The 26,987-nt window shown below is 40.6% G+C and overlaps 1 protein-coding gene across 1 annotated transcript in view; it reads left to right on the top strand.

The window, feature by feature from the left end:
• The window catches only part of LOC126095111 (AP-2 complex subunit alpha), a 318,173-nt gene that overhangs the window by 194,782 nt on the left and 96,404 nt on the right, over nucleotides 1-26,987 (top strand). Inside the window, exon 7 of the mRNA XM_049909819.1 lies at nucleotides 6,329-6,437. Coding sequence (XP_049765776.1) covers nucleotides 6,329-6,437 — 109 coding nt within the window. The remainder of the gene's footprint in view (nucleotides 1-6,328; nucleotides 6,438-26,987) is intronic.

The following is a 26,987-nucleotide window of genomic DNA, read 5'->3' as shown; positions in this document are numbered from 1 at the left end:
AAGTAAGGGCAAAGATAAACATCTTTTTGGGTACCAGGCACCAACAGCTGTCCCCGGTGTTACCATAAATGGTGAGCTATGTACCGAAGCAAACCAGATTGCCGAGCACTTTGCACGTGCATCTGCGTTGGAGAATTACCCCCCCCCCCCCAGCCTTTCTCACACTCAAATGGCGGCTGGAAGGGAATGTCCTTTCATTCGCTACATGTTGCAGTGAATCCTATAACGCCCCATTTACAGAGTGGGAGCTCCTCAGTGCCCTTGCACATTGTCCCGACACAGCTCCTGCGCCTGGTCGGATCTACAGCCAGATGATTAAACATCTCTCATGTGACTACAAGCGACATCTTCTTGTCACCTTCAACCGGCTCTGTTGTGATGGTGTGCTTCCTTCGCAGTGGCAGTAGAGCACCACCATTCCGGTGCTCAAACCCGGTAAAAACCCACTTGATGTGGATAGCTATCAGCCTCACCAATGTTCTTTGTTGGGTTGGGTCCTGGAGTCACATGGCTTGCTGGCTCCGTGTCAGGGTGGCTTCCGCCAGGGTTTCTCTACCACTGATAATCTTGTGCCATTGAGTCTGCCATCAGAACAGCCTTTTCCAGACAACACTTGATTGCCATCTTTTCTGACGTATGTAAAGCATACGACACGACTTGGCGACATCATATCCTTGCCACATTGTATGAGTGGGGTCTCCGGGGACCACTCCTGATTTTTATCCAAAACTTCCTGTTGCTCCGTACTTTCTGTGCCCAAGTTGGTGACTCCCATAGTTCGATCAATATCCAGGAGAATGGAGTCCCGCAGGGCTCAGTATTGAGTGTCTCTCTGCTTTTAGTGGCCATTAATGGTCTAGCAGCAGCTGTTGGGGCCCTCAGGTCTCACCTTTTCTGTATGCAGATGACTTCTGCATTTAGTACTGCTGCTCCAGTACTGTTCTTGCTGAGCAGCACCTCCAGGGAGCCATCCACAAGGCGCAGTCATGGACTCTAGCCCACGGCTTCCAGTTTTCAGCCGCAAAGTTGTGTGTCATGCACTTCTGTCGGTGTCGTACCATTCATCCGGAACCCGTATTTTACCTTCATGACAATCCACTCACTGTAGTGGAGACATATCAATTCCTAGGACTGGTTTTCGATACTCGATTGACTTGGCTCCCTCATCTTCGTTAGCGTTAGCAGAAGAACTAGTAGCACCTCAATGCCCTCCGTTGCCTGAGCAACACCAATTGGAGTGCAGATTGCTGTAAGCTGCTGCAGCTCTACCGAGCCGTTTTTCAATCCCAAATCGACTATGGGAGTGTGGTTTATGGTTCGGCAGCACCTTCAGCATTGCATTTACTCAACCCTGTGTACCACTGCGGGGTGTGATTAGCGACAGGAGCTTATAGGAAGAGTCCGGTGACCAGCATCTTGGTGGAGGCTGGTGTCCCTCCACTGCAGATCAGAAATGTGCAACTGCTCATCAGTTACGCAGCACACATTCATAGTTCCCCTGAGCATCCAAATTACAGTCTCCTTTTCCCACCCATGGCAGTTCATCTCTCACATCGGCGTCCCAGATCGGGGCGGGCCCTTTTCTCCAAGCTGGAGCCCTTCCCTTTACCACCTCTACTTGCGGTCTGTTCATTTATGCCTCCATGGTGTATGCCTCAGCTGCAGCTTCGTCTGGACCTTTTGCATGGCCCTTAAAGACTCCGTTAACCCCGCCGCTCTCTGCTGTCACTTCCTCTCAATTCTTGACGTGTTCCGGGGCTCTGAAGCGGTTTACACCAATGGCTCAATGGCTGATGGTTACATAGGCTTCGCATATGTTCATGGAGGACATATTGAGCAGCACTCCTTGCCAGTCGGCTGCAGTGTTTTCACTGCAGAGCTGACGGCCAAATCTCATGCTCTCGAGTACATCCGCTCGTGCCCTGGTGAGTCATTTCTCTTATGTACTGACTCGGTGAGGAGCCCACAAACTATCGACCAGTGCTACCCTCGCCACCCTCTGGTAGCATGCATTCAGGGGTCCATGTTTGCCCTGGAACAGTCCCGCTGTTCCGTGGTGTTTGTGTGGACCCCAGGACACGGAATTGCAGGCAACGAACTTGTGGACAGGCTGGCCAAATAGGTGACGTAGAAACCGCTTCTGGTGATAGGCAACTCCGAAGCTGACCTGCATTCTGTCTTACAACACAGGGTTTTCTGGCTTTGGGAGGTGGAATGGCATAATAGCACGCACAGCAAACTGCGTGTCATTAAGGAGACTATGAATGTGTGGAAGTCTTCCATGCGGGCCTCTCGCTGGGAATAAGTTCTCTGCTGGCTGTGCATTGGCCATATGTGGCTAATGCCTGGTTACCTATTCCGTAGCAAGGCCCCACCTCTGTGTCACTGTGGCTCTCAAATAACAGTAGTCCACCTCTTGCTGGACTACTGCCTTTGGTGTTGGATGACGATGCCTCCACAGCAGCTTTAGTTTTACGTTTTATGCATGAGAGTGGGTTTTATACTTCTATGTAGGTTTTAGCGCATGTCCTTTGTCCCTCTGTGTCCTATACCCTAGTGCTTTTAGGGTGGATGTTTTAATGTGTTGCTGAGTGGCTGGCTTTCCCTTTTTATTCTCGTGGTTGGCCAGCCGCTGTAATCTGCTTTCGTGTTTAACTCTCTTCTGTTTCTAGTGTCTCTCTGTTTTCTTGTCCTCTTTTGTTCCTTTTAGTGTTTGTTGCCTTCCCTTTGTTCTTGTGGCTTTTCCTTTCTCTCCGTTTTGTGTTATATGTTTCGTCCGTTTTCTTCTCACACTTGTAGCATTGTTTTATTAGGAACAAGGGACCAGTGACCTCGTAGTTTGGTCCCTTCTCCCCCCTTTAAACCAACCAACCATCAAAAAGTTGCGACGTTAGATGTACCTCTTGGAGTGATCTACCATTAACATCGCATCGCAGTGAAACTGTCGTAGTTTGGAGCACATTTTAATTTCTGCATTATCTAGCGATAGCAGCTCCTTGATTGTAGCCTCTGTAGTTACTTTTTCATTGGAGACCTTATGGTAGGGTCAGCAAACTGGTAGTGAAGCAACTTTTGCAAATGGGGATATCTGCAAATACCCACAGTACTTTTGCCAGGTTCTGCAGGTGTAAGTAACATAAGCTAATGTGATCAATGTGTAGTTCATTAGAGACATACAGATTTTTGTGCTCAATATTAAAAATGACTGTGATAACACAGGGACCTATATTATGAAGCATGAAAAGCATTTAGTTTAGCAATGCTGCTGTCAACTGAATACCAGCCATAAAATACCCGCTGTTTCCATCCTGAGCAAAGTCTCTCTCTCTCTCTCTCTCTCTCTCTCTCTCTCTCTAAGCTTTCACACTGTAAGAGCCACACACAAACAGTGACACCATCAGCAGAACAAATAATTTCTCACTCAATCCCTGCATTCCATTTGAGGTCTGCCGCCCCCCCCCCCCCTTCCTTCCCCCGTCACTGCGCCCACTTGTTTTGTGCCTATGAATGCATTTCTTGTGGTCTGAAGGTGTAAGGTTCTATTATGATTTGGTGTTTACCAGTGGATTGAACAATTGAAAAGTGGCCAAACAAGTGTGAAGGAGAAGGAAAGAGCATGGTGTCCACTTAAATCCACTGCTGCTGGCAACATTGAAGTGGCCCCTGACCTGATTTTGAATGATCACACAGTGAATGTTGAAAAAGAGACAAACTCACATTAGCAAGAGCACAGACACAATAGTGTGAGAAACTGTCAGCAGCTACAGGACTATTGGGCTAATAAAGACGAAATGTTATTAAACAAATCATCACTGCTGATGAATATTGATTGTTCACCGTGAAATGTTAGAGCAGGGATTAGCAACACCCTGGATCCAAAGGTGAAGCTTGGAATTCGAAATGTATGCTCGGGCCTGTTATCAAATGGCATTCATTTTTGCGTTACGGTATGCATCCATATATCACCACCAATTCTGCTCACAGTTAAGAATATGTCTGTCAAGGTATTGGAGCACCCTACATCTTATACCGAATGCACTGTCGAATTTCCTACTGCTTGGTCCATCTACAGGTGATTTAAGAGGCCATGAGTAAACCCCCAGTGAAGAAATGAAATAAGTAGTGTATTCGTGGTTTGCTGCTCAACCAAAATCCATTTTTATAAGGGTATTGGAAAGCTTATGCAACAGTTTACTGTGAAGTTTTTGCAAGTTTGTATATCCTTCTGTTGTTCATAATATAGCATAATTTGCTGTCAAATAGCTCATTCAACCATATTGCCAATGGAATACTTTCTCTGTGCACTGAAAAGTAAGGTGACTGTTTAAAATTTACGATTGTAAATTTTGTACTTTTTGTATAAAAATCATTAAAAAAATATTGTGTAGATACTGTTTAACTTATAGAAATAATGTTGATTCTGGTTTACCATATAAACAAATATTTCTGATGACACGACATGTTATTATGCTAACAATCTGACTGAAACTTGAAACTTCATGGAAGATCGAAACTGTATGCCGTACCGCAACTCGATCTCGGACCTCTGCCTGCATTGGCAAGTGCTCTACTGACTGAGATATTGATCATGACTCGCAACCCACATTCACAGCTTTATTTCAGCCAGTACCTCGTCTCCTACCTTCCAAACTTCACAAAACTTATCTCGTGTACCTTGTGGGAACAGATATTGTGGACGCATGCTTTAGCCACAGCCTGTAAACACGCTATCAGTTTTTCAAGGAATGCTAGTCTTGCAAGGTACATTGTGGAGGTCTATGATGTTTGAGGTGCTAAGGGATCAGGTACTGGTGATCTGTGAGTCGTGCTTAGATAACTCTGTCAGCTGAGCACTTGCCCCCAAAAGGCACAGGTCCCTGCTAGAGAACTCTAGTCCATCACACAGTTTTAATTTGCCAATTAGTTTCAGTTCAGCACACACTCTGGTGCAGGATGAAAATTCATTCTGGAAACAGTGACTTTGCTAAGCATACAGCACAGGTCTACAGTATCACTCCGGAATTTCTTTGTGCCATAGTACAAATGAGTTCCATCCATTTTCATGACATTTTAATGCAGGCTATGTTCTTTCACTGAATAGTAATGGAATGCTCCAAGTTCCAAATTAAAATTCTTGCATGATTTGAGTCACATTTTTACAAAATGTGTCCATTCTTTTCTGTTTCATTCCTGTAGCAATATTGTGGTTTGTCTGATTATCTGTTGCATAATTTCAGTCATCTTTTGTAATATGTTCTTGTTGTTCTTCACTTTAGCCTACTCTTAGTCATTGCAACCCTTCTGAAATTATGGTAAGTCCTGTTTTTCTTTTTTCTTCTGTTTAGTTTCTCCATGCTGCCTTATTTTGTTGGGCGTTTTCTTAAGATGGTGTAAACTCTCTAACATATTGGCCTGATAGCAACAGATAATCATTATTATTTCAGCAAAAAATAAAAACAGATGCACAAGTCCTGACCTTCCATGTCTTTGAGGGGGTATTAATTTGTAAAATGTAGCATTTACAGTTTCCAATTCCAGAGCATACATAGAATATTATGGATCAGTCTGCCTTACTAGCACACTAAATTTTCTCTCACATATCATTATGAGGCTCAAAAGTAAAGGAAAAAAAACAGTGTCTAAAATTTTGGTTTCAGAAAATTTCTGAATTATCTGCCTTACCATTACATTTTCTGTCTTCTTTTCCTTTGGAGGACGATTATAGTTCCTGTCATCATTATTTAAAAATTTGTAATCAGTCAAAGAACTAAAGTAAATACAAAAATAAATCTTGAAGCTGGGTAATTCTTTTAATATGTATTACTCTCTTAGAGATACATCAATTACACACATGCCAGAAATGCTTTACATAACAATGTTAATGAGTGGTTTCCTAGGCCAAATATTCTTCAGAGTGGATGGTGTACCCAAAGTGTTGAACTTCAGTAGTTGTGTTTCTTTTTTCCACTTGCTCCTCAGTTCTTCCCAAATTTGTTCATATGCTCACTGTGTTCTCTTGTCTTCGCCTGACCATTTATTTCCTGATGCCTTTCCTGCATGTTTTTTTAAGCGTGTGTGTTTTATAACGATTAGGATGTGGTGACCATTAGAACAGCAATTACAATTTATGGTTAATTGCAAAACAATGCAAATGAACAAACAAAGGCAGCTGGTACTGAAGGATAACAACCAGCACCTTGACTGTCTATAGGAATTAACATTAGTTCAGAAAATTGTCTGCTACTATTAAATGTACTCATATTTTATGCCACCATTTCCCATTCTGGAAGTTAGCCTGAAACAGTATAGATCATGGTTTCTCTTTCAGATTGTTACTGCAAGCTATACTGACCTGCAAGATTACACATACTACTTTGTTCCTGCTCCCTGGCTGTCGGTCAAGTTGCTTAGGTTACTACAGAATTACCCTCCTCCAGGTGAGATTATTGTAAAAAATAACTTTGTATGATAGTATGAGTAAGGTAAGTTCATATTTGGTGGCCATCATTGTTCAGAGAAGCTTCACATAGCACACAGTGATCATTACACAGGTTTGTTCACAGGATTTTATGTATAATTTGTGACAGAGACAACACAGTCATCATGTTTAGTCGGAGAATGATTACTGACTGAATTGCATTGATTCACTGTGAGTACTGGGCCATCTGTAAAGTTGTGCGTACCAAACAATAATGCCTAAATGTGAATAGCAGTCATTAGGCAGTGTGGTATAAAACCAGAAAGAATCCATACACTTCCATTCACTATACTTTTACAGTGGCAGAAGATTGGTGGTCATAAACGGAAAGAGCACTGTAATAAAGCTGTGGGTGTGTTCAGAAAATGTCATTCACACACCATGTAAATTTGTTGTATGTTAACAGACATGCCAGCCACCACAATTAATGTTTGACTGAGCTAATTGTCTTTAATAGATGCTAAAAATCTTTAGCATGAAACAGCAATAAAAGTAAACTGCTCATAATAGACAATACAGTAACGTACAACCGTACCTTCTACATACTGGGTGTTTCATAATGAGTAGTGGAGTTTTAAGGCTTCGTAGCATTTATTACATTGAGCTTAAAATTAGACATAATACATCAAATGAAAGAGCATGTCAAAAAAATTTTCTCAAATGTTCAATATAAACATCATTCATCAAATGCCACACATCACATCTGTAAGAGTTTGAGAAAAACTTTGATTAGTGTGTTGTAATAAATGCTAGAATCCTACTTCTAAGTCGGGTAGATCAGCTGGTGACGGAGCCACATACATGATTCTTTATGAATCCCCAAAGGTGAAACTCATATGTCATCAGATTGAGTGAATATAGACACCATGTGAAACAAGTGCCATCATCCGGACTCTGGAGTCCAATCCAGGGGTCAGTCATCGTCTAACCAATTGTGTACACCAGAGGGACAGTGCATCATGCTGCCAAATAAAGTTATGTTGTTCAGCTTCTTCCGTTTGCAGAAGGAGCCATAGTTCTAACACACCAAGATAAATATGGAACAAAAATATTCAATTTAGAGGAGCCTCATTGCAGCTGTACCATCTCATTGAGATTTGCTGCCTCCCCCCCGCCCCCCCTCTCCCACATATGCACATTCCACTTAGGAGACATGTCAATTCATCACTGAAGGCTACATGATCCAGAAAATATCTGTAATGCAGCAACATTCAGTTTGCAAAGTTGGCATGTAATCATAGCCTGTTGGCTTTAGAACTTGAAACAGCAGCAGACAATAAGGGAGTAGCTGTAATCATCACCTTAAGTACCCACCCAGATGAGACCAGACTACCCTTCTGATCTGATTTCTTGGGGCTATGTGTGAACAACTCCCTCACTCATTCTTCTCGTTCTTCAATCACTATTGGTCTTCCTGCACTCTCCCTTTGCGAAGATAGCCAGCACAATGGTATACAAAGAAAATTGTCAGTTTCTCTTTCATTTGATGTATTATTTAGAAATCTAAGTTGACTGTGATAAATCCTACAAAGCCTTAAAACCTGATATTAATTTTGAAACACCCAGCGTTTTGTAAAGTTTCTCTGATTTGCTGGTGTTGAGTTAGTTTCAACTGTACGAATGTGCCACTCTGAAGTGACTGAATATATTTACATTCCTAAAGTGACTGAATATACCTACATTCCTACAATTGAGAAATTGCTATGTTGTTTATGAATATACTAATTATAATGTTTCAAGCCTTAGTGGTTATCAAGCCTTAGTGGAGCATTTAAAACTGATTTTTGTTCTTGAGAAAAAGAAGAGTTCCAGTATTATTAAAGTAAGAGTTTGCAATGTTATCTTTGTGACACATGGGGCTTTTGCTGGCAGTTGAGAATAATGACTTGATGTCAGGATGTCCTGGACCACCACCCCAGGACGGGTGAACAGTGTCTTGGCGAGTGGGTGCCTGTCAGATGCCCAACGGGCATTAGTAAAACAACATTAAAGAGCCAGTCATTTGTTGTTCAACAATAGAAATGGTGCAGTGGCATCCCAGACTGTCCACAGAACAAGGCAGAAGAATGGACACCCTGCCCGGAATGCGCCGACAGCGTTGTGCAGTCCGTGCGGGTGTTGCTGTTACAGTGGGCAGCACAAGGTTGCTGAGGTGGAGAGAGGGCTCTAGTCACCAGCTAAGCTGCCGGTGCCCCTGAGTGCAGTTTGTGGAGTCTTGCAGAGTGGCCAGCAGCAGTGGAATGTGCCCACAGGAGCAAGAGATGGGTAGCAGACATAGCATGCCTCCACATTGATAGAAATGCTGCTGCACGTTTGGGTCCATAAGGTAGGCTACCAAGTGGCCTGCTGATTGAAGGTGCCTAAATCATTTTCATTGGACTCTGCATGGATAGTGGTGCTGTGGCTAACAGCATCAAAGTCCCCAGGGTGGGACTCAATGTTCCATGGAAGGGTGTACAAATCTCGAAGCAGATGGTAGACCAATGTAGGTCCCTCCAACCAGGCTGGTAAGCTGGAGGACAAAAGGAGCAGTATTTACTAGAAGCGATATGTATACAAGACAAGCCTGTGCTTATTATGTTACAGAAACGGTTTGTCTGCCCCCAACTCATAGTATTACTGTGGACTGAATGTGAGGAAATCAGGCCATCCAAGTTGTAGCTGCTCCATCTTTTTGCTTTATCCATGATTTGAACCTCGGACTGTTAAAGTTGGTTATGGGGTGAGGTAACCAGCTCACGGTCACCCATAATACTGCTATATTAGCAGACTCCTCATGTTGAAATTATACTCAACAGTTATAGTTTACCCCTCCTTTGCTCCACTTTTTCTTTGGCCATGAGGGTGTCTGAATTTTTACTTGGCTGCACAAAATATATTATTTCGCAAGAAGTGCTCCCCTCTCCTGGGAATAATCTGGCTTGGGTGTTTGCTCGAGGTCTCTCTTCCAAGGCTCAACATACACACACAACTCAACAATTACCTACAATGCTTTTGGTTTCATTCTTATCCTAGTACAGCTTGATGGATGTGTAATCAGTTACGCTCTTAATCCTAACAAATTATTTTCTACATCCAGTCCACTGAACCCTTACTCCCCCAGGAACGTATCTCCTCAAAATCATTGCTTACACACAAGTAAAATAATTTTTCCATGTCACAAGTTCAAACATCCTATCTCATGATAATTAACAAATCCACTCATTTCTCCTCCTCTAACTTATCTTTACTTGCTACTGATTATCCAGTTAACTGGTTTCTGGTGTACTAGCAGTTTGAAGGATAGTGGTGAGGTGGGTGGTGTAAAAGTGTATTTGCTTGCAGTTAGATGTAGGCTACACTAAATGCAATCAGAACCAATACATGTAACATAATGGTGTTGCTTTTCATGATGTTGCTGTCTGTACTGGAACATTCATTCCACTGTAATCCATCCCATTTGTGACGTTGTGAATGAGTCTAGGAAGTCTGGTTTCAGGGTATCATTTGAAAAGGTTAGTTGTATCTGGGTTAGCAACACATCTAGTTGCTTTTCCAGCCAATACAACATATGGTGTGTCAGATTTATGGCAGTTCTAATAGTAACCAGAATGTCATACCTGTCTTTTCATACAAACTGATTAGACTCCTGGTATTCCATCCTCATTGTGGCCTTAAGCTTTCCATGCCTGTCACAGTTTACTGTTGTCTGCCCCCCCCCCCCCCCCCCCCCCCCAGTAGCTGAGTGGTCAGCGCGACAGAATGTTTATCCTAAGGGCCCGGGTTCGATTCCCTGCTGGGTCGGTGATTTTCCCCACTCAGGGATTGGGTGTTGTGTTGTCCTAATCATCATCATCATCTCATCCCCATAGACACTAAAGTCGCCGATGTGGCGTCAAATCGAAAGAACGGTTTACCTGACAAGAGGCCCTAGTCACATGAAGTTCACATTCACAGTTTACTGTTAGTATTTCTAGAGAAAGTACTGAGCGAACCCAGTTAAGCCCTACTTTCTGAAAATGGGTGCACTTCACTGTGACATTACATTCGGCTACTTCAGTCTTATCCAGAAACAGTTGTACTCAACACATGCATGCAAAAGAGTTCTCTCTCTCTCTCTCTCTCTCTCTCTCTCTCTCTCTCTCTCTCTCTCTCTCTTGTGCTCGCACTCGCGAGCACTTCTGCTCACATCAATACATAAGTCTCCTTTCATTCCAAAACTAGCAACATCTCTTGTGTGTTTACCTGTACCAATTGTCCTATAGCTTTCCTCTATAGTGGGAAGGAATATACAGTAAAGCATTAGTTCCACTCATTCTTACTTGCCACTGGGAACTGCACCAACATACACTATGTGATCAAAAGTATCGGGACACCCCCAAAACATACATTTAGGTGCATTGTGCTGCCACCTACTACCAGGTACTCCAGATCAGCGACCTCAGCAGTCGTTAGACATCGTGAGAGAGCAGAATGGGGCCCTCCATGGAACTCACGGACTTCGAACGTGGTCAGGTGATTGGGTGTCACTTGTCATACATATGTATGTGATATTTCCACTCTCCTAAACATCCCTAGGTCCACTGTTCCCGATGTGCTAGCGAAGTGAAAATGTGAAGAGACATTTACAGCACAGAAGCATACAGACCGACCTCGTCTGTTGACTGATAGACACTGCCGATAGTTGAAGAGGGTCATAATGTGTAATAGGCAGATACCCATCCAGACCATCACACAGGAATTCCGCAATGCATCAGGGTCCACTGCAAGTACTATGACAGTTAGGCGGAAGGTGAGAAAACTTGGATTTCATGGTAGAGTGGTTGCTCATAAGCCACACATCACGCCGGTAAATGCCAAATGATGTCTCACTTGGTGTAAAGAACGTAAACATTGGACTATTGAACAGTGGGAAAATGTGGCGATCCGACAGCAGGGTGTGGGCATGGCGAATGCCCAGTGAACGTCATCTGCCAGCATGTGTAGTGCCAACAGTAAAATTTGGAGGCGGTGGTGTTGTGGTGTGGTAGTATTTTTTGTGCAGTGGGCTTGCACCCCTTGTTTTTTTTTTCATGGCACTATCACAGCACAGGCCTACATTGATGTTTTAAGCACCTTCTTGCTTCCTGCTGTTTAAGAGCTATTGGGGGATGGCAATTGCATCTTTCAATATGATTGAGCACCTGTTCATAATGCATGGTCTGTGGCAGAGTGGTTACACAACAACATTCCTGTAATGGACAGGCCTGCACAGTGTCCTGACCCGAATCCTATAGAACACCTTTGAAATGTTTTGGAATGCAGACTTCATGCCAGGCCTCACTGACCGACATCACAACCTCTCCTCAGTGCAGAACTCGTGAAGCATGGGCTGCCATTCCCCAAGAAACCCTCTGGCACCTGATTGAACATATGCCTGTAAGAGAGGAAGCTGTCATCAAGGCTAAGGGTGGGCCAACACTATGTTGAATTCCACTATTACCAATGGAGGGCGCCACGAACTTGTAAGTAATTTGCAGCCAGGTGTCTACATACTTCTGATCACATAGTGTATGTAGTTCCACGTCGTCTGTTTTAATTCCAACTGTTGAAATGTGGTAGAAAAAGAACAAACTTCATTATGTTGGTTTCACTATGTGCTGCAACTCTGCTGTTAACGTGCTGTGCTTTCCATAATCTGACTAGGAACTGCTGTGGTATCAACCATATAGGACTGACTTGTCTGTGCTTCACGCAACATTGCTTCTCCAATCCTAGCTTCACTCCAACTGTCTGCCAATGAGTGTACCTACTTTCCTGCAGCCATTCTTTCACCTATTCTGCATTCCATCCAAGTTGTCATTCATTGTTTCCGTAGTATTCCTTATATCGTTCTAGTTCCCACCTACACTGGTGTTATTTGACATATAGTCCTTTAGATTCATCAACTGTGTGGTATGCCATTTCAGAGTTGCGCAATTAGCCTTTGCTACTGCTTGCACTTGTTCCAATATGCTGTTAAACTCCTGACCATCATTAGTGTCTACTCTACCAAACACTGTTTTTAGTAACTTCCCACCTGCATCCAGCCATTCCCTTTTCTTCCGTATCAGCAACTGTGGTGTCAAGTCCGCTAAGTGACTTAACTGCTCACTCAACTTCTCATATGAAAAGCATATCCCACGATGTTCTCCTTGAACTTGTGTTCACACCCCTTGCTGTCCCCTTTCTCTGCAAATGTTTCCTACAATCTTCATATCTCACATTGCTCTTCCCACATTTTATAGGTCAACTGTAACATCAACTGTTGACTATTTAGCATGATGTCTGCCTGACTTGAAAATAACACGCATATTTAAAGTGGCTACTTTCGTAGTGCATCCACTACTTCTTCCCGGAAAAGGTGAATACTCATCAGAATTAAGGCACTCATTCTGGATGGATGCTCTTGGAGTTACAACAGGTGGAAGAAAGGAATTTGCATCACTACCCCACCCCCCATTTAAAAAAAGTATATGTGCTGCTTGGCAATGCCTCATGTCCTGTCCTTACAACCTATACACACACTGTTTAAAACTCCCAGAAAGCAATGATACTTACTAATAACAAAAAAATTGTAACATACCCCAAATACCTCAAAACAGTGAAAAACTACCTCACACGCATCCTAAAAATACTTAAAGTTACATCCTTACTTACAGACACTGTCTAAGTGCATAAGGTATGCTGTGAACATTAACTTCTGCCATTTTTCTTTCTCCTACTTTTTAACATCCCATATTGACGATGTTACTGGAGCTGGCTTCAAATCTTCTTCAGCCCCTTTATATGACTTAACGTGTCCCATGTGCACAATGGAAGTTTTCTTTGTTACCTGCAACTTGATTTCATAGGTGATGTCATCTCTGACCTAATAATGTCCTTGGTATTGGTACTGAAACTTTATTATTTTACAGTAAAGTTCATCAGGATTCACCAGCAAAGCCTGTTCCTGATTGTGTGCCGAGGTAATTTACTAACATGCTATACAGTCTGTTCCTGTCACTAGAGTGCTTTGGTATTCATCTTTGCAAATGTCTTCACTGTACCCCTGTTTTTCCTGAGCTAAGGTGTAGCTGTATAAAAGGTGAAGGCATCACCTACCATATGGTGAGAACCCAACGCTACTGTGTACTTCGGAGTTGTATTCCGCTCGGCATACAGGACATGTACATTCCAACTCAGCAGTTTGATAATCAGACGGTGAACATGCCCTCTTCTTCCAATAGACTGAGGGTGAAAAGGACTAGTCCCAAATTTCTGAATGTGTTGCTAATGGCACAAGTGTTTCATCAGATCAGACATAAAATTAGTGCCCTGACCTGTGATTACAATGTTGGGAATGCTGAACTTCAGTAGTCAGTTGGTGACTGAACTGTCTCTGAGTTTCACTGCCACTGAAGCAAGCTGCAAATTGATATTCACCTACCTCAGATCGGCGTCTGCTCGGTGTCCCTTCACTCTGCAACATAGATACTTACAGGGTGATGAAAAAGCAGCGTTGATTAAAACAGCACCTAATATCTAAAACTACTGAGGCTGCGTAAATCTCGTTATGATCTTCATTGTAATTTTGGAAACCTGGTGAAAGTACATTTTATTTTCTTTGCTTAAACATGTCATCAGCCCACATTCAGAATGCAAAACTGCTAGTGTAGGTTCCCAGTTTATCACACATAAAGCAGCCAGGATTCTCCTAAGTCCATTCTGAGAATAATCACGCAAATATACAGTCACTTTCTACACATAACCTTGATTTCTTACATAAGTCATTCAGTGGATTTCTTTCACGAAGTTTGCTCGCCAAATATATTCTGTAGTAGAACACAGAACATCGCCACGTGGAATTTTCTAAGTCCAACAAGTCACACGCTTATATCTCCCGAACAAAATATCCCACAACTCTGACTTTTACAAAAATGTTCATAACAACAAAAGCTACCACATAAATCCATCTGAACACGAAGGACCGAACATTTCTTCATTTTACACATTTTATGGATGGACACATTTAACATGACCTGAACGTCTGAAAAGCTAGTCCATGACTCTGTCAATGCCGTTGCTCACAGCGCATGTACTGCTTGGTAGAGTGCGGGAGAGACTTCACTCTGATTAGTTGATCAAATGAACAGCCAATCAGATCAATCTCTCAAGATCATATTCGCACCTAAACTGTTATGAGCCAATCACCACATCAGATTCATTGGCGTCACTTCGACAAGCAAATTATTACTATAATGTTTATTAATTAAAACTAAATGAAAAGTAATCTTCAGATAACTTAAGGAAAACATTACTCTACAAATAACTGTTCTGGCTGACATCTTACAAAAACAAGTACTCTCGAACAAGTCATCAGCAATGTGGGTACAAACATCTTTCCCATGCTATGATTATGTAATGCATTACATAAAATTAGTCTTGAAATTTAACGTATGTACCTCATACAAACTCTCACTCACTCACTCACTCCCACAATGACATAAGACATAAATAAATATTGTGTCTGAATTTTATATTACGAAAATGAAAATTAAAGTTTTAATATCAAAATCTCAATTAAGTCTGCACACTGATAGTTCTGTTTGTTTTCAAATAATACCAAAAGATAAACTATTATAGTTAACTGAATTTAATTCTCTAAGTGTATTTTAGGTATTTTAGGTAATTTTCTCTAATTTTCTCTAATTTTGAAAATACCCCAGCCAGAAAGCGGAGATTTTGCAACCAGCTTCTTTTTAATAACAACAGGCTACATATTAAGTTTTATCAAACTTGAATAATATTTAGTATCTAAATAAATGGTTCTTAACAGCTTGAAGATTCTGTCACTGGACCTGACTCAAGTAGCACTTCCCACGGCCGTGCTAGTGACAGGTGCGGGTGAATCACAAGCAGTTGTCACCACCCCCGGCTCCAAAAGCTACGAGCCCGTACTGTATTAAAACACTACTGCGGATTGACTCGCGATGTTACACACCCCCTAAGAACCTAAAATTAGTCTAGAATATGTTTTACGGTTCTTACTAAACACATGCTAGTTAGGAAAGATTACAAAAGCTACACTGACACTGTCAAAAAACTGTTTTTATCAACAAAAAAATTTTCTTAATGCATCAAATTATTCTCCCTACCTAACAGTATAACGTGATATACCTATTTACATAAATTGTCAGTGGTTAGGGCTGATGACATACATAACACTGTTTTTTACAAAAATAAAAATTGTCATTAGCTGAAAGAAAAACACACGTTATCTTCTTAGAAGTATTCTTTGCAAAATGATGTTTCCTTGTTCAAAGAATACGTTTGACCAAATCACGATTAATAATTTTTTAAACACTCATAATGAAAATTTTTGCAAGAGTCCTTTAAACATCAACCATAATTTAAATCCAATTCTGATATTTCCGGAAAAAAAAAGTTAACTTTGTTTTGTCTTTTGATGACTTTCAAACACTTTACTGAAAATATAGTTAAAGCATTAAGTCTATTATAACTATCACATTAAAATTTTGACACTTTTTTTTTTGGGGGGGGGGGGGTTATTTCAAAGAAAAACACTTACTCTTGCATCACAAAATAGCTGGCATACAGCGCCCAGCTGGGTCTCAACCTCGGGCTTTCTCTGTCTTGTATCAGGTTCATTACAATTTTTGTACTTGTAAAATACAGTATGTCTCAGTCCATTCTCCAACTTTACACCCTGACCTAACACTCATGTTAATTATAGTCAACAGTTATGTCTTTAAGCTTGCTTCTCAAATTCAAAAGTTAAAAGCAAATCTCTTTTTTTTAAAAAAAAAAAAACTTTTTCCAGATTTTTTAAAATTTAGATAAAAATTTTACTCAAAAAATCTTTTTCAGGCAACTCATATTCATTATTTATCCATCATTTCTTTACATTTAGCATTAATAAATTCAGTGAAAAATGAAAAATGAATTAACTGTTTCTCAAAACTTCAGCAGTACCCAAAATTGGCACTACTACTGAAATCTTTTTTTCAAAATCTGTTAGTGATTAAGCAGGTTGCTGTTAACAGAATTGGCTGATCACAAATTTGCTCTTTCTTAACCCCCTTTCAGAAAAAAGTTACTGCTGGACTTTACACAAATAATCTATTATACACAAAAAATAAATCATTAAATATGCTACAAAATTATTTAAAGTTCTTATGGAGAATTCTGAAACTAACTCCAGCCAACTTCTGTGGCTCTTCACCTCAATATTCAAGAAAAGATACAAAACGTCCTTATAGAAAGTAAGCATGACATGCCAACACTCTGTGGCTCTCCAACACATCTCATACACTATATTCAAGAATAATATACCTCACTAACATTATTAAATAAACTTGGAAGTCCACCTTTCTGGTTCTCAAGAGACATAAAGTACAAATTTCTTTTTTCTCATTAGGCAGGCAATCCTCTCTTGCCTCTGACACATTACTCTTACAACATCTTTACATGTCACAAAAGCTTCTAAAAGACTCTTGCCATATTACTGTATAGTCACATTAAAGCATACTTCTCATTCCTCTCTCATTCTGGTTAGCCCTTTTAGTTTCTACTGGGACACTAACTCTCTGTATGCTTTGTACTACTCGAGTACACTATTTACTGATAGGGAAGTAGGAAAGAAGATAGGTAAAGTTCTGGATGTTGAAGAAGAAGGTCGACATCACGAAAAGAAAGGGAAGTAGTATTGTCGACAACTTGGGATGCCTGGTGATCGTCAACCACCTGATAATGCAAAGAATGTGTACCCCCTGAGGCTTCTTAGTTACTGCTATTTGTATTTCCTTCAGTATGTATTTCTTTAAATAAAGTACGTTTTTGATTCACAATTGCTTAAATGATTTTATTTCAACAGGTCCAACTTCTTTCCTTCTCCATCTTCATCAATCTCTTCATTGTTTACTGTGGTTCTGCAAAAGCGTATTGCCAAGTCTTTGGCAATGGACCCTTTTTCTCCAACAAAAGGAATGGATATAGTTTCCCCTCGTACATTTATTACCGTCTCATTTTTTCGAAATGTAATCTTCCTTTGTATTTCTGTAAAAAGTCCGCACCTACCAGCATCTCAACACCAAGTCCTTTAATAATCAAAATGTTGTGTTCCAACTGAACACCATCTATGGTAATGGGTATCATTAACTCTTGCTTAAATACCTTTTTGCTTCTGCCAGTGGCCACAATAGTGTTTAACGAACTTACTGGCATTATCACAACTGCTTTACTTTCTGGGAGAGCATTCACAAGTTCCTGTGACACTGCACAAATTTCAGAACCACTGTCATTTAAACAAGTAATGATATCATTAAATACAATGACTTCAATGATAGGTTGTTTAGGATTTATTTTTAGACATTGAGTTTCAGGTTCGTTTAGTAAATTGTGCATCACCTCTCATCTGTCAAAACCTACCCCTCCTGTGAAAATTAACTGTACACTTACAGGATCCTCTTTCACCTTATTTCTTCTTCTTCTTCTTCTTCTTCTACTACTACTACTACTACTACTACTACTACTAGTACTACTACTACTACTACTACTACTACTATTACTAGCCTCTTTCACTAAATCACTCGTAATGGAAAAAGCATCTCCGTCTTTTCCCTACTCTCCGTATGAAATATATTTTTCTTCTGCAACCCTACCCAAGGTGTCGACAGAATTATCTATGTTTCCTTCTTCTTCCTCTCCTGATTCTTCCTCCTCCTCCTCACTTTCTGAAATAACTCCACTTACTTTATTCAAAATCTCCTCAACACTGTCATCCTCTTCCCCCTGCATTTCCATAGTATTAATTCCACAGTCTCCAGGTAGCCTCTCATCTGTTCTGTGGTGCTGATCCACCCCCACCTCCTGATCTACATATTTGCTTTCTGAAATAAGTTCCTCTTTAAAATGGTTTTGCTGATATCTGTCTGAAGTTTCACTCCACAAAATGCTACCTCCTTTTCTAAAGAAAGAAATTGTTTAGCAGTGTCACTCTCCTTAGCCCTCCTATTTTCGCTAACATTATTTTCAAAATACTGTTCAGTAGGTGCCTTCTTTACAAAGGACGTCCCTAGCAGGTTTAATCTAGATGGTTGCTGTCTGTAAACACTAGCATCATCGCAGACTGTTAAGTTTTCCTGCCATGTAACATGTAACGTTATTGCCTCTGTTGTTTCTATCACCTGACAGGTGACTCTCACTCATTACATCATCGTCTCTCATCTGACCACACTCAAAATACTGTACTCTGTTAGTGTACCTGCCTCCAGTGTTACCTCCTCTTCCTCTGTACCTACCCTGGTAACCTTTACCTCTTTGTACACTTCTTTTATTTACATTAACTTCTGTCCTGCTGTCAGTACGTCTTATGGGAGGTCTATACTCTCTTCTGTAATTTTCTTCCTCTTTCAAAACGTTTTCGACCCTCTCAAGATTGTGAAGAAATCTGTCAGTCATCCCTGGGTGCAGAAATGATTTTATTCTGGCAGTACAATGGCAGCTTATTTTCAATGCCCATGATTGTCTGTTCTATCTCAACTTTTGAATTTAAATGCGACTGTGTAGTCACCCACTTTTGCACAAACTTTTTAATGCAATCTTCCTTAGGATCGTATTTTTCCCTTGACCAAAACTTATTCAAAATGTCTTTTTGCTTTCTCTTACCCCAATATTCTTCAAAGAATGCCTGCTTAAATTCCACTAGACTGTTGTATTTATCTGAAGCTAGGTTACCCCAAATTCTAGTTTCCCCCACTAGAATAGAAGTAATGAAACCGATTTTTTGTTTATCGTCCCACACTTTAGGTAACATATCTTCAAAATCACTCCAGAATTCTTTTGGATGCACATTCTTATTTGGATCAAATTTCAGAAATTGGCGATGCGTTACATAGGCAATTTCTGCAGATTCCTCAACACCATTAGACATTACACAAACATTTTGTCTGTTATCATTCTGTTCAACTTTTGTTAGTCTCCTCTCATGGTTACCTAATGGTTCATTCACACTAGTACTAAACTGACCAATGTTAGTTTCTAGGTTAGTGAGTTTACTAGCCACTTGTGCTCCAAACTTGGTACGCATGCCTTTCCCTTCTTTAATTTTACTTTCTAAGACAGCATGGTAAGCTCATAGTAATTTTGTACACTTTGTACATGTTCATAAATTTTACCCACTTCTAAATTTAGACATTCTTTGAACTGTTAACTATTCTCAACAACCTGCTTAATCTAGGAAGTTAGTTCATTTTCCACTGTTACAATTGCAGCATTACATTCTTGCCTGACCTAATTAATATTGCCCACAGAGTCAGGTCATTTTTCCATGATTCCCTCAAATTCAAAAATTTTGTTTTCCATTTTGGATTCCATTTCTACAACCTCACTGTGTAACTCACTTATATCCAAACCTAGTTTATTCATTTTAGTATCAATGTCAGAACTTACTCACGGTTTAATTTCTGAACCCATACGACTCATTTTGGAACCCATACGACTCATTTTGGAACCCATACGACTCATTTTGGAACCCATACGACTCATTTTGGAACCCATACGACTCATTTTGGAACCCATACGACTCATTTTGGAACCCATACGACTCATTTTGGAACCCATACGACTCATTTTGGAACCCATACGACTCATTTTGGAACCCATACGACTCATTTTGGAACCCATACGACTCATTTTGGAACCCATACGACTCATTTTGGAACCCATACGACTCATTTTGGAACCCATACGACTCATTTTGGAACCCATACGACTCATTTTGGAACCCATACGACTCATTTTGGAACCCATACGACTCATTTTGGAACCCATACGACTCATTTTGGAACCCATACGACTCATTTTGGAACCCATACGACTCATTTTGGAACCCATACGACTCATTTTGGAACCCATACGACTCATTTTGGAACCCATACGACTCATTTTGGAACCCATACGACTCATTTTGGAACCCATACGACTCATTTTGGAACCCATACGACTCATTTTGGAACCCATACGACTCATTTTGGAACCCATACGACTCATTTTGGAACCCATACGACTCATTTTGGAACCCATACGACTCATTTTGGAACCCATACGACTCATTTTGGAACCCATACGACTCATTTTGGAACCCATACGACTCATTTTGGAACCCATACGACTCATTTTGGAACCCATACGACTCATTTTGGAACCCATACGACTCATTTTTGCATCAGTATTTGATCCCATTTCTTTCATGTGCTGGAGAATATTCACAAACGTATCTGAAACACTGCTTTTGTTTCATCAGCAATTGACACTGGTTCCTGTTTTGTTTTAGGAATAGCTACTGACAGATATTTAACACTGGCTTCTACCATGCTCAAATCATTTTCTTGACCAGAATTAGAAGGTAATGACTCGGGCAAATCACTGTCATCTGCTTGTGATAAATCAAAACTGAAGTTTCTTATCATGGAATTATCTACATAGTCTACATTGCCTAAATCTGGTGAGACAAATCTGCGGGTCTTTACTCCAGGCTCAGCATACTAATACAGAATATGGGTCCCCACATCCACCATGTCTCCAGCTGCTCCGTCCATCTTGTTTACTGTAGTACTGCTGCGCCGGTCGATCTTCTGTCATCAGCACGTCGTCTGCTACAGTGCACCATCCGTTGTTCTCACTGCTGTTGCTGAAGTCTGCAGCCTCATTCCATTCGTTGCCACATTTTTGATGCACATTCAACTGTGCATGTGTCGACTGTCCAACAGTCAGTTCCTATTTTCACACCCGTGTGATTTCTTCATGGCACAAGTCCCAATACACTGCTGCTTTTTATATATATATAATCTCCATATGAACTTAAATACTGTCAGATTTACCCGGCCGATCAGCACCAATTGCGATGGAACTGTCCCTGAAGCATGCTGCAAATTGATATTCACCTACCTCAGACCGGCATCTGCTTAGTGTCCCTACACTCTGCAACATAGATACTTACAAGGTGATGAAAAAGCAGCATTGATGAAAACAGCACATAATATCTACAGTTACTGAGGTTGCGTAAATCTCATTATGATTGTTCCTGTAAATATTCATAATAAATTTTCGAGTGGAAAAAGGAATACTGATCTTCATTGAAAGTTTTTTATTTTCTTTGCTTAAACATGTCATCAGCCCACATTCAGTATGCAAAACTGCTGTTATAAGTTCCCAGTTTATGTCACACATAAAGCAGCCAAGATTCTCCTAAGTCCATTCTGAGAATAATCACGCAAATATACAGTCACTTTCTACACATAACGTTGATTTCTTACATAAGTCATTCAGTGGATTTCTTTCACAAAGATTGCTCACCAAATATATTCTGTAGTAGAACACACAACATCGCCACGTGGCATTTTCTAAGTCCAACAAGGCACATTCTTGTATCTCCTGAACAAAATATCCCACAACTCTCAAACTTTTACAAAATGTTTGTAGCAACAAAAGCTACCATTACAAATCCATCTGGACACGAAGGACCGAACGTTTCTTCATCTTACATATTTTATGAACTGACACACTTAACATGACCTTCGCGTCTCAAAAGCTAGTCCACGACTCTGTCAATGCCGTTGCTCACAGCGCATATACTACTTGGTAGAGTGCGGGAGAGACTTCACTCTGATTGGTTGATCAAATGAACAGCCATTCCGATCAATCTTTCAAGATCATATTCACGCGTAAACTGTTCTGAGCCAGTCATACATCAGATTCTTTGGGATGACCTTGACAAGCAAATTATTTCTATAATGTTTATTAATTGAAACTAAATGAAAATTAATCTTAAGATAACTTTAGCAAACATTACTCTACATATAACTATTCTGCCTGTCTTCGTACAAAAAAAGTTCACTTGCACATTCGTCATCATCAATGTGGGTACAAAGATAAACTATTATAGTTCCTAACTGAATTTAATTCTCTAAGTGTCGGTTTTTGGTATTTTAGGTAATTTTCTCTAATTTTGAAAATACCCCTGCCAGAAAGCGGAGATTTTGCAACCAGCTTCTTTTTAATAACAGAAGGTTACATGTTAAGTTTTATCAAAATTGAATAATATTTAGTATCATTTATTTAGATTCTTAGGGGGCTTAAATATTCTCTCACTGGAAATGACACAAGTAGCACTTGCTCCCATATGTTATAAATTGCAGCTGTACCCTAAATAAATGCTGGTCAGTGTCAGCAGTCACTGCTTCTTGCCACTCAGCACTGCTCATACCCAGCACTCGCAAGACTCCAACCTTCCTACTCAAGCTGTTGGTCTTGATGAACTTTTTGCCTGGTTTATATACCATTTCATTCCCCAAATCACTTAATTTCAGAGCCTATTGTATTAATCAACTAAAAGAATCCTTCATTCCCAGCAACCACTTCAACACCGCATGGCCTGTTGCAGCTTTAATTTTCTTTTCCTTATACTGGTTACAATGGATATAAATGACACCATATATGACAGCCAACACTACCTCTTCTCTTGCTGAATAATTTCCAGTTTATTTAACTGCCTCGAAGCATATTCCACCACATGCCCCTTGCATCCATACTTTAGCTGCAAATTTATCCAGTTGCCTGATTGCTTGGGTCACATGATAAAATACCCCCTACTCAATGTTTGTAAACACAAAGATCAAATTCGTCTTTAATGCTGGTTTTAAATTCTCAAATGCAAACTGACAACTGGAAGGCCATTGAAATTTTGCATGGGTAATTTATGCCCACCTTCGGAAAATATTGACCTCCAGTCAGTTAACACGTTTTTTTAAATTTTGAAAAATACTTGTTTTTAATGAATTCTTTTGCCAGTTTCCATTAATGTTTTGAACTTTTCATTTAAACTAACCCAAAAATTTAAGATATGACTTTCCCCATTGAAAGTCATATTCAATATTTTCAGGTTTAGAACCTTACTTACACCTCAATATTGCTTTAAAAATTACGATGTGAGGAAAAGCAGACAACAGTTATAATAAATTTTGCACTTCCCCCCTCTCCCCCCCCCCCCTCCCCCTGATGAGCGCACAAAATACACCACAAACCTTGGTAATGTGTGTTATAGAAAATGTTCTGGTATTTCTATGGTTAACCCCTGTACTACTACCAATTTTCAAACGGGGCAGGGGGAAGAATGTAGTTGGGAATGAAACGTAGGTTCTCTGCTGCCTAGCCAGATGTCTTGGTCATTATGCCAGTGGTGCTTTCATTGCGCAGCAATTACATTATGGGTGCATAAACATTTCTAGGAAATGCCATGTGAGCAGGAGATCCCGGGTTCGAGTCCCAGTCGGGGCACACATTTTCAACATGTCCCCAATGAAGTACATCAACGCCTGTTTGCAGCTAGGGTGTCCATTTAATTATCATTTCATTTCTAGGAAAATATTTGTTTTTAATGAACTCTTCTGTCAGTTTCCATAATTGTTTTAAAATTTTCAGTATTTTTGTGGACTCCATGTAAGATGATGATGTCACTTATTTATCAAACCTTGTTAATTCAGAGTTGATACTGTGTCGTGAACTTTAGGTGTGGTTTTCCCAAAAATGGTGGGGGGCGGCTATCTTAGTCTTTCATTTTAGATTGTACCCGAGTGGCATGCCATAAATGAGCTGAATCGGTTGGCTGTGTCTGAGGCCTTCCCCTTGTCAACTGTTAAACATGCTGGATGCAGTCCCTTGAACATTCCCTCAGATGGTTGTACATGCCCTTCCATGTGAACATAAACCATGCACTGTTTTGGTTTAGATTTCTGAGCAGTCCATCTAACAGTCCTCGGAAAGTAACTGGTGCATTTTTGAGATCAAGTAGCATCAAAAAATTTTGGTCTTTGGAAACATTTCAAACTGGCGATAACCACTTTCTAAACCCATCACAGAAAAAATCTACACTGACCCAAGTTGTCTAGTGTCTGTTATTTTCGGTATAGGATATGCACTGGCAATAGTTCCTGTGTTGAGTTACCAGTAATCATAATATCAATACTTTTTTGTACCAGCAAATAACTTCTTGGGAATTTTTAAAATGGCTGCTGCCCATGAACTATCAGTTTGTTCAGTAATGTCGTCAACAAACAGTTGATAGATGAAATGTTTCGTTTTTGGTTGTAGCTGCATAGGGATTATGAACAGCATCTTGCACACTGGAGCCTTACCATCTATTGGTATTCTACATTGTGTTACTGTTGTGAGTGGTAACAGTACAACACGATTAAACAGAACTGCAGATTGTAGCAACAAAGCTTCCATCACTGTTTTCTCTCTTCCCTCTAAATGCTTCACCTTCTCAAGTAATACACATTCACTGATTTGCTTCTGGCACTCAACCTGTTCAGATATTCCTCATTGGGATGTCCAAGGTGGCAGTCAGTAATCCATTTGGCAGACTCATCTCATCCTTGCCAATGTTATCTACATTTACTAGAACCACATAGTCCCCCATCCCTTTCTCTTATGCATACAAACAGTGTGATGTATCTACCTAAGCATTGCACTGCGGCAGCTCTAAAATTCATAACATCCCACTCAGTAGGTTAGTACCCACTCTCACCAAGACTATGTTGTCATATACCTCTCAGTACTTTACCATGCAAACTGAGCTTCAGTGCACGTATCTGCAGTTTATTTGGTACCTACTTCATGATTGGTAAGTTCGATAGTACACTGTGGAATGTCAATTTTTGCATAATGTTTATCCAGAAATTGTAGCCCTAAGATCACACAATACCTCTCACCAATTTGTAGCAACCACTCCATAAATTCATGAAAATTTCTTGCTCAAACACTGAAAGACAGCAGCATTGACCTCAGTGGCATCATGTCGTTGACACTTATTCCATGGAACCTATATTGTGGAGACTTAAGTCTCTTCCTACCTAACAGATCCAGACTACCTAGTGATATGTGAGCCCGTGTCCACTCAAGATCTTTCATTCCATTTACTAGACCGAACAAGCAGCACTCCACACAATTTTACTGGGATTGATGTGTGATGATTGACAAATCCCCATTGACATTTAACCAACATTTGTCCCATGACTGTGCATTCTGCATCTTATTGTGATAGTCTTGTGTCCAATGCCCCATAACACTGAGATTAATGGCATTGTTTCATGACGTAGCCCGTACACCCAAACCTATAGCATTTCACTTTGGAGGAAAATGTGCTTCACTTATCATGTCTTCAAGCCGCAGTGTTGAACTTCAATTTGTACAGCAGTCATAGTAGTGGAAGCTAAGTCCCTTGGTTTTTCCATTCTTCACCTTCTTGGCATATCCGCTGGAAGTCCCCTCAAAATACATCCAGCTCCCTGTTTGCTTCTTTCTGCAGAAAAATTGTCTGCTTCCATGTTTTACATTAACTCATTTATTTGCACGGTAACTTTCCTAATTCTGTCAAATTCTCCTACTGCCCAATCCCATAACTGTGGTTAACCATTGAGTCCTAGCACTCTTCCACTTGTGGTCATGTTGATAAACCCCCTTTGTAAGCTGTTCAAATGTCAGTGCTTTATTTAATCCTTTGTGATGCATGGCATACATATTCGCATCTCCAATTTATCGTACCTTGGCCATATACAAGGGCCTCATCTGAAAAATTACCTAACTTTCAGATCACTAACAAACAGTGACACATTCTCAGTTGATTTACCCAAAAAGGAGGATTTACCAGATGAGCTGCAACAGGATAACAGGGATAGCTTTTGCCTCTACTGACTTGGCATGTGCATGCTCATTAATGACTGGCAGAACCCTTTCTTGCTTCTGCAATGTGACAGTGGTTTGCTCAAATTCTGCTCTCTTAAAGCTTCAGTCACTTCCTGCATCTTCGCTGTCCATGTTCCCGACATTTGTGCAACCTCCACTTGATAATACAAAAAAGTGTGAGGGACAGCCACAAAGAAATACAGCCAGGGAAACTGCTAGACTAATCTGTGCATCCTATCATGATCCAATGTGATCCAGAGCACTGATGTGCTTAATTGCCAAACCTTTTGCATGTGTTGCCTTCCTTGTGGGTTTAAATGTCTACAAACGTCCTGTTTACTGGTCATCACTGTAACACAGAAATCAGTCTGAAAAGTGTGTCACAGACCCATAATGCTGATGCAAGCTGTGGCTGAAGTTCAGATGCTGGACCCAGATACCCTTCAGACACCAGACCCAGGGGTTTCATGTTAATTGGTTGTTGAAGACAGGTTGAAATTAGTATGCTATGGACCATTACCCAAGAATGGGGGTGTCTGATGGCTTGGTGAGTGGCTACCTGTCAGTCATCTGATAGGCATTTCTGAACCAGCATAAAAGAACCAAACATTTATTATACAGTAACACACACATAATGCAATGGCTTCGCAGATTGCACCATGCAGCAAAGCAGTAGTAGTGTACATCCTGCCAGGAATATGCATGGATGCTGTTGTGACAACAGGGGCAGCACAAGGCTGCTGAGGTGGCGAGACACCTCTGGCAT

This window comes from Schistocerca cancellata, chromosome 8, assembly GCF_023864275.1.
Source record: "Schistocerca cancellata isolate TAMUIC-IGC-003103 chromosome 8, iqSchCanc2.1, whole genome shotgun sequence".
In the NCBI taxonomy this organism is placed as follows: Eukaryota; Metazoa; Arthropoda; class Insecta; order Orthoptera; family Acrididae; genus Schistocerca; species Schistocerca cancellata.
The sequence above is the reverse complement of the archived record's forward strand: the minus strand, read 5'-3'. Positions and strand labels throughout refer to the sequence as shown.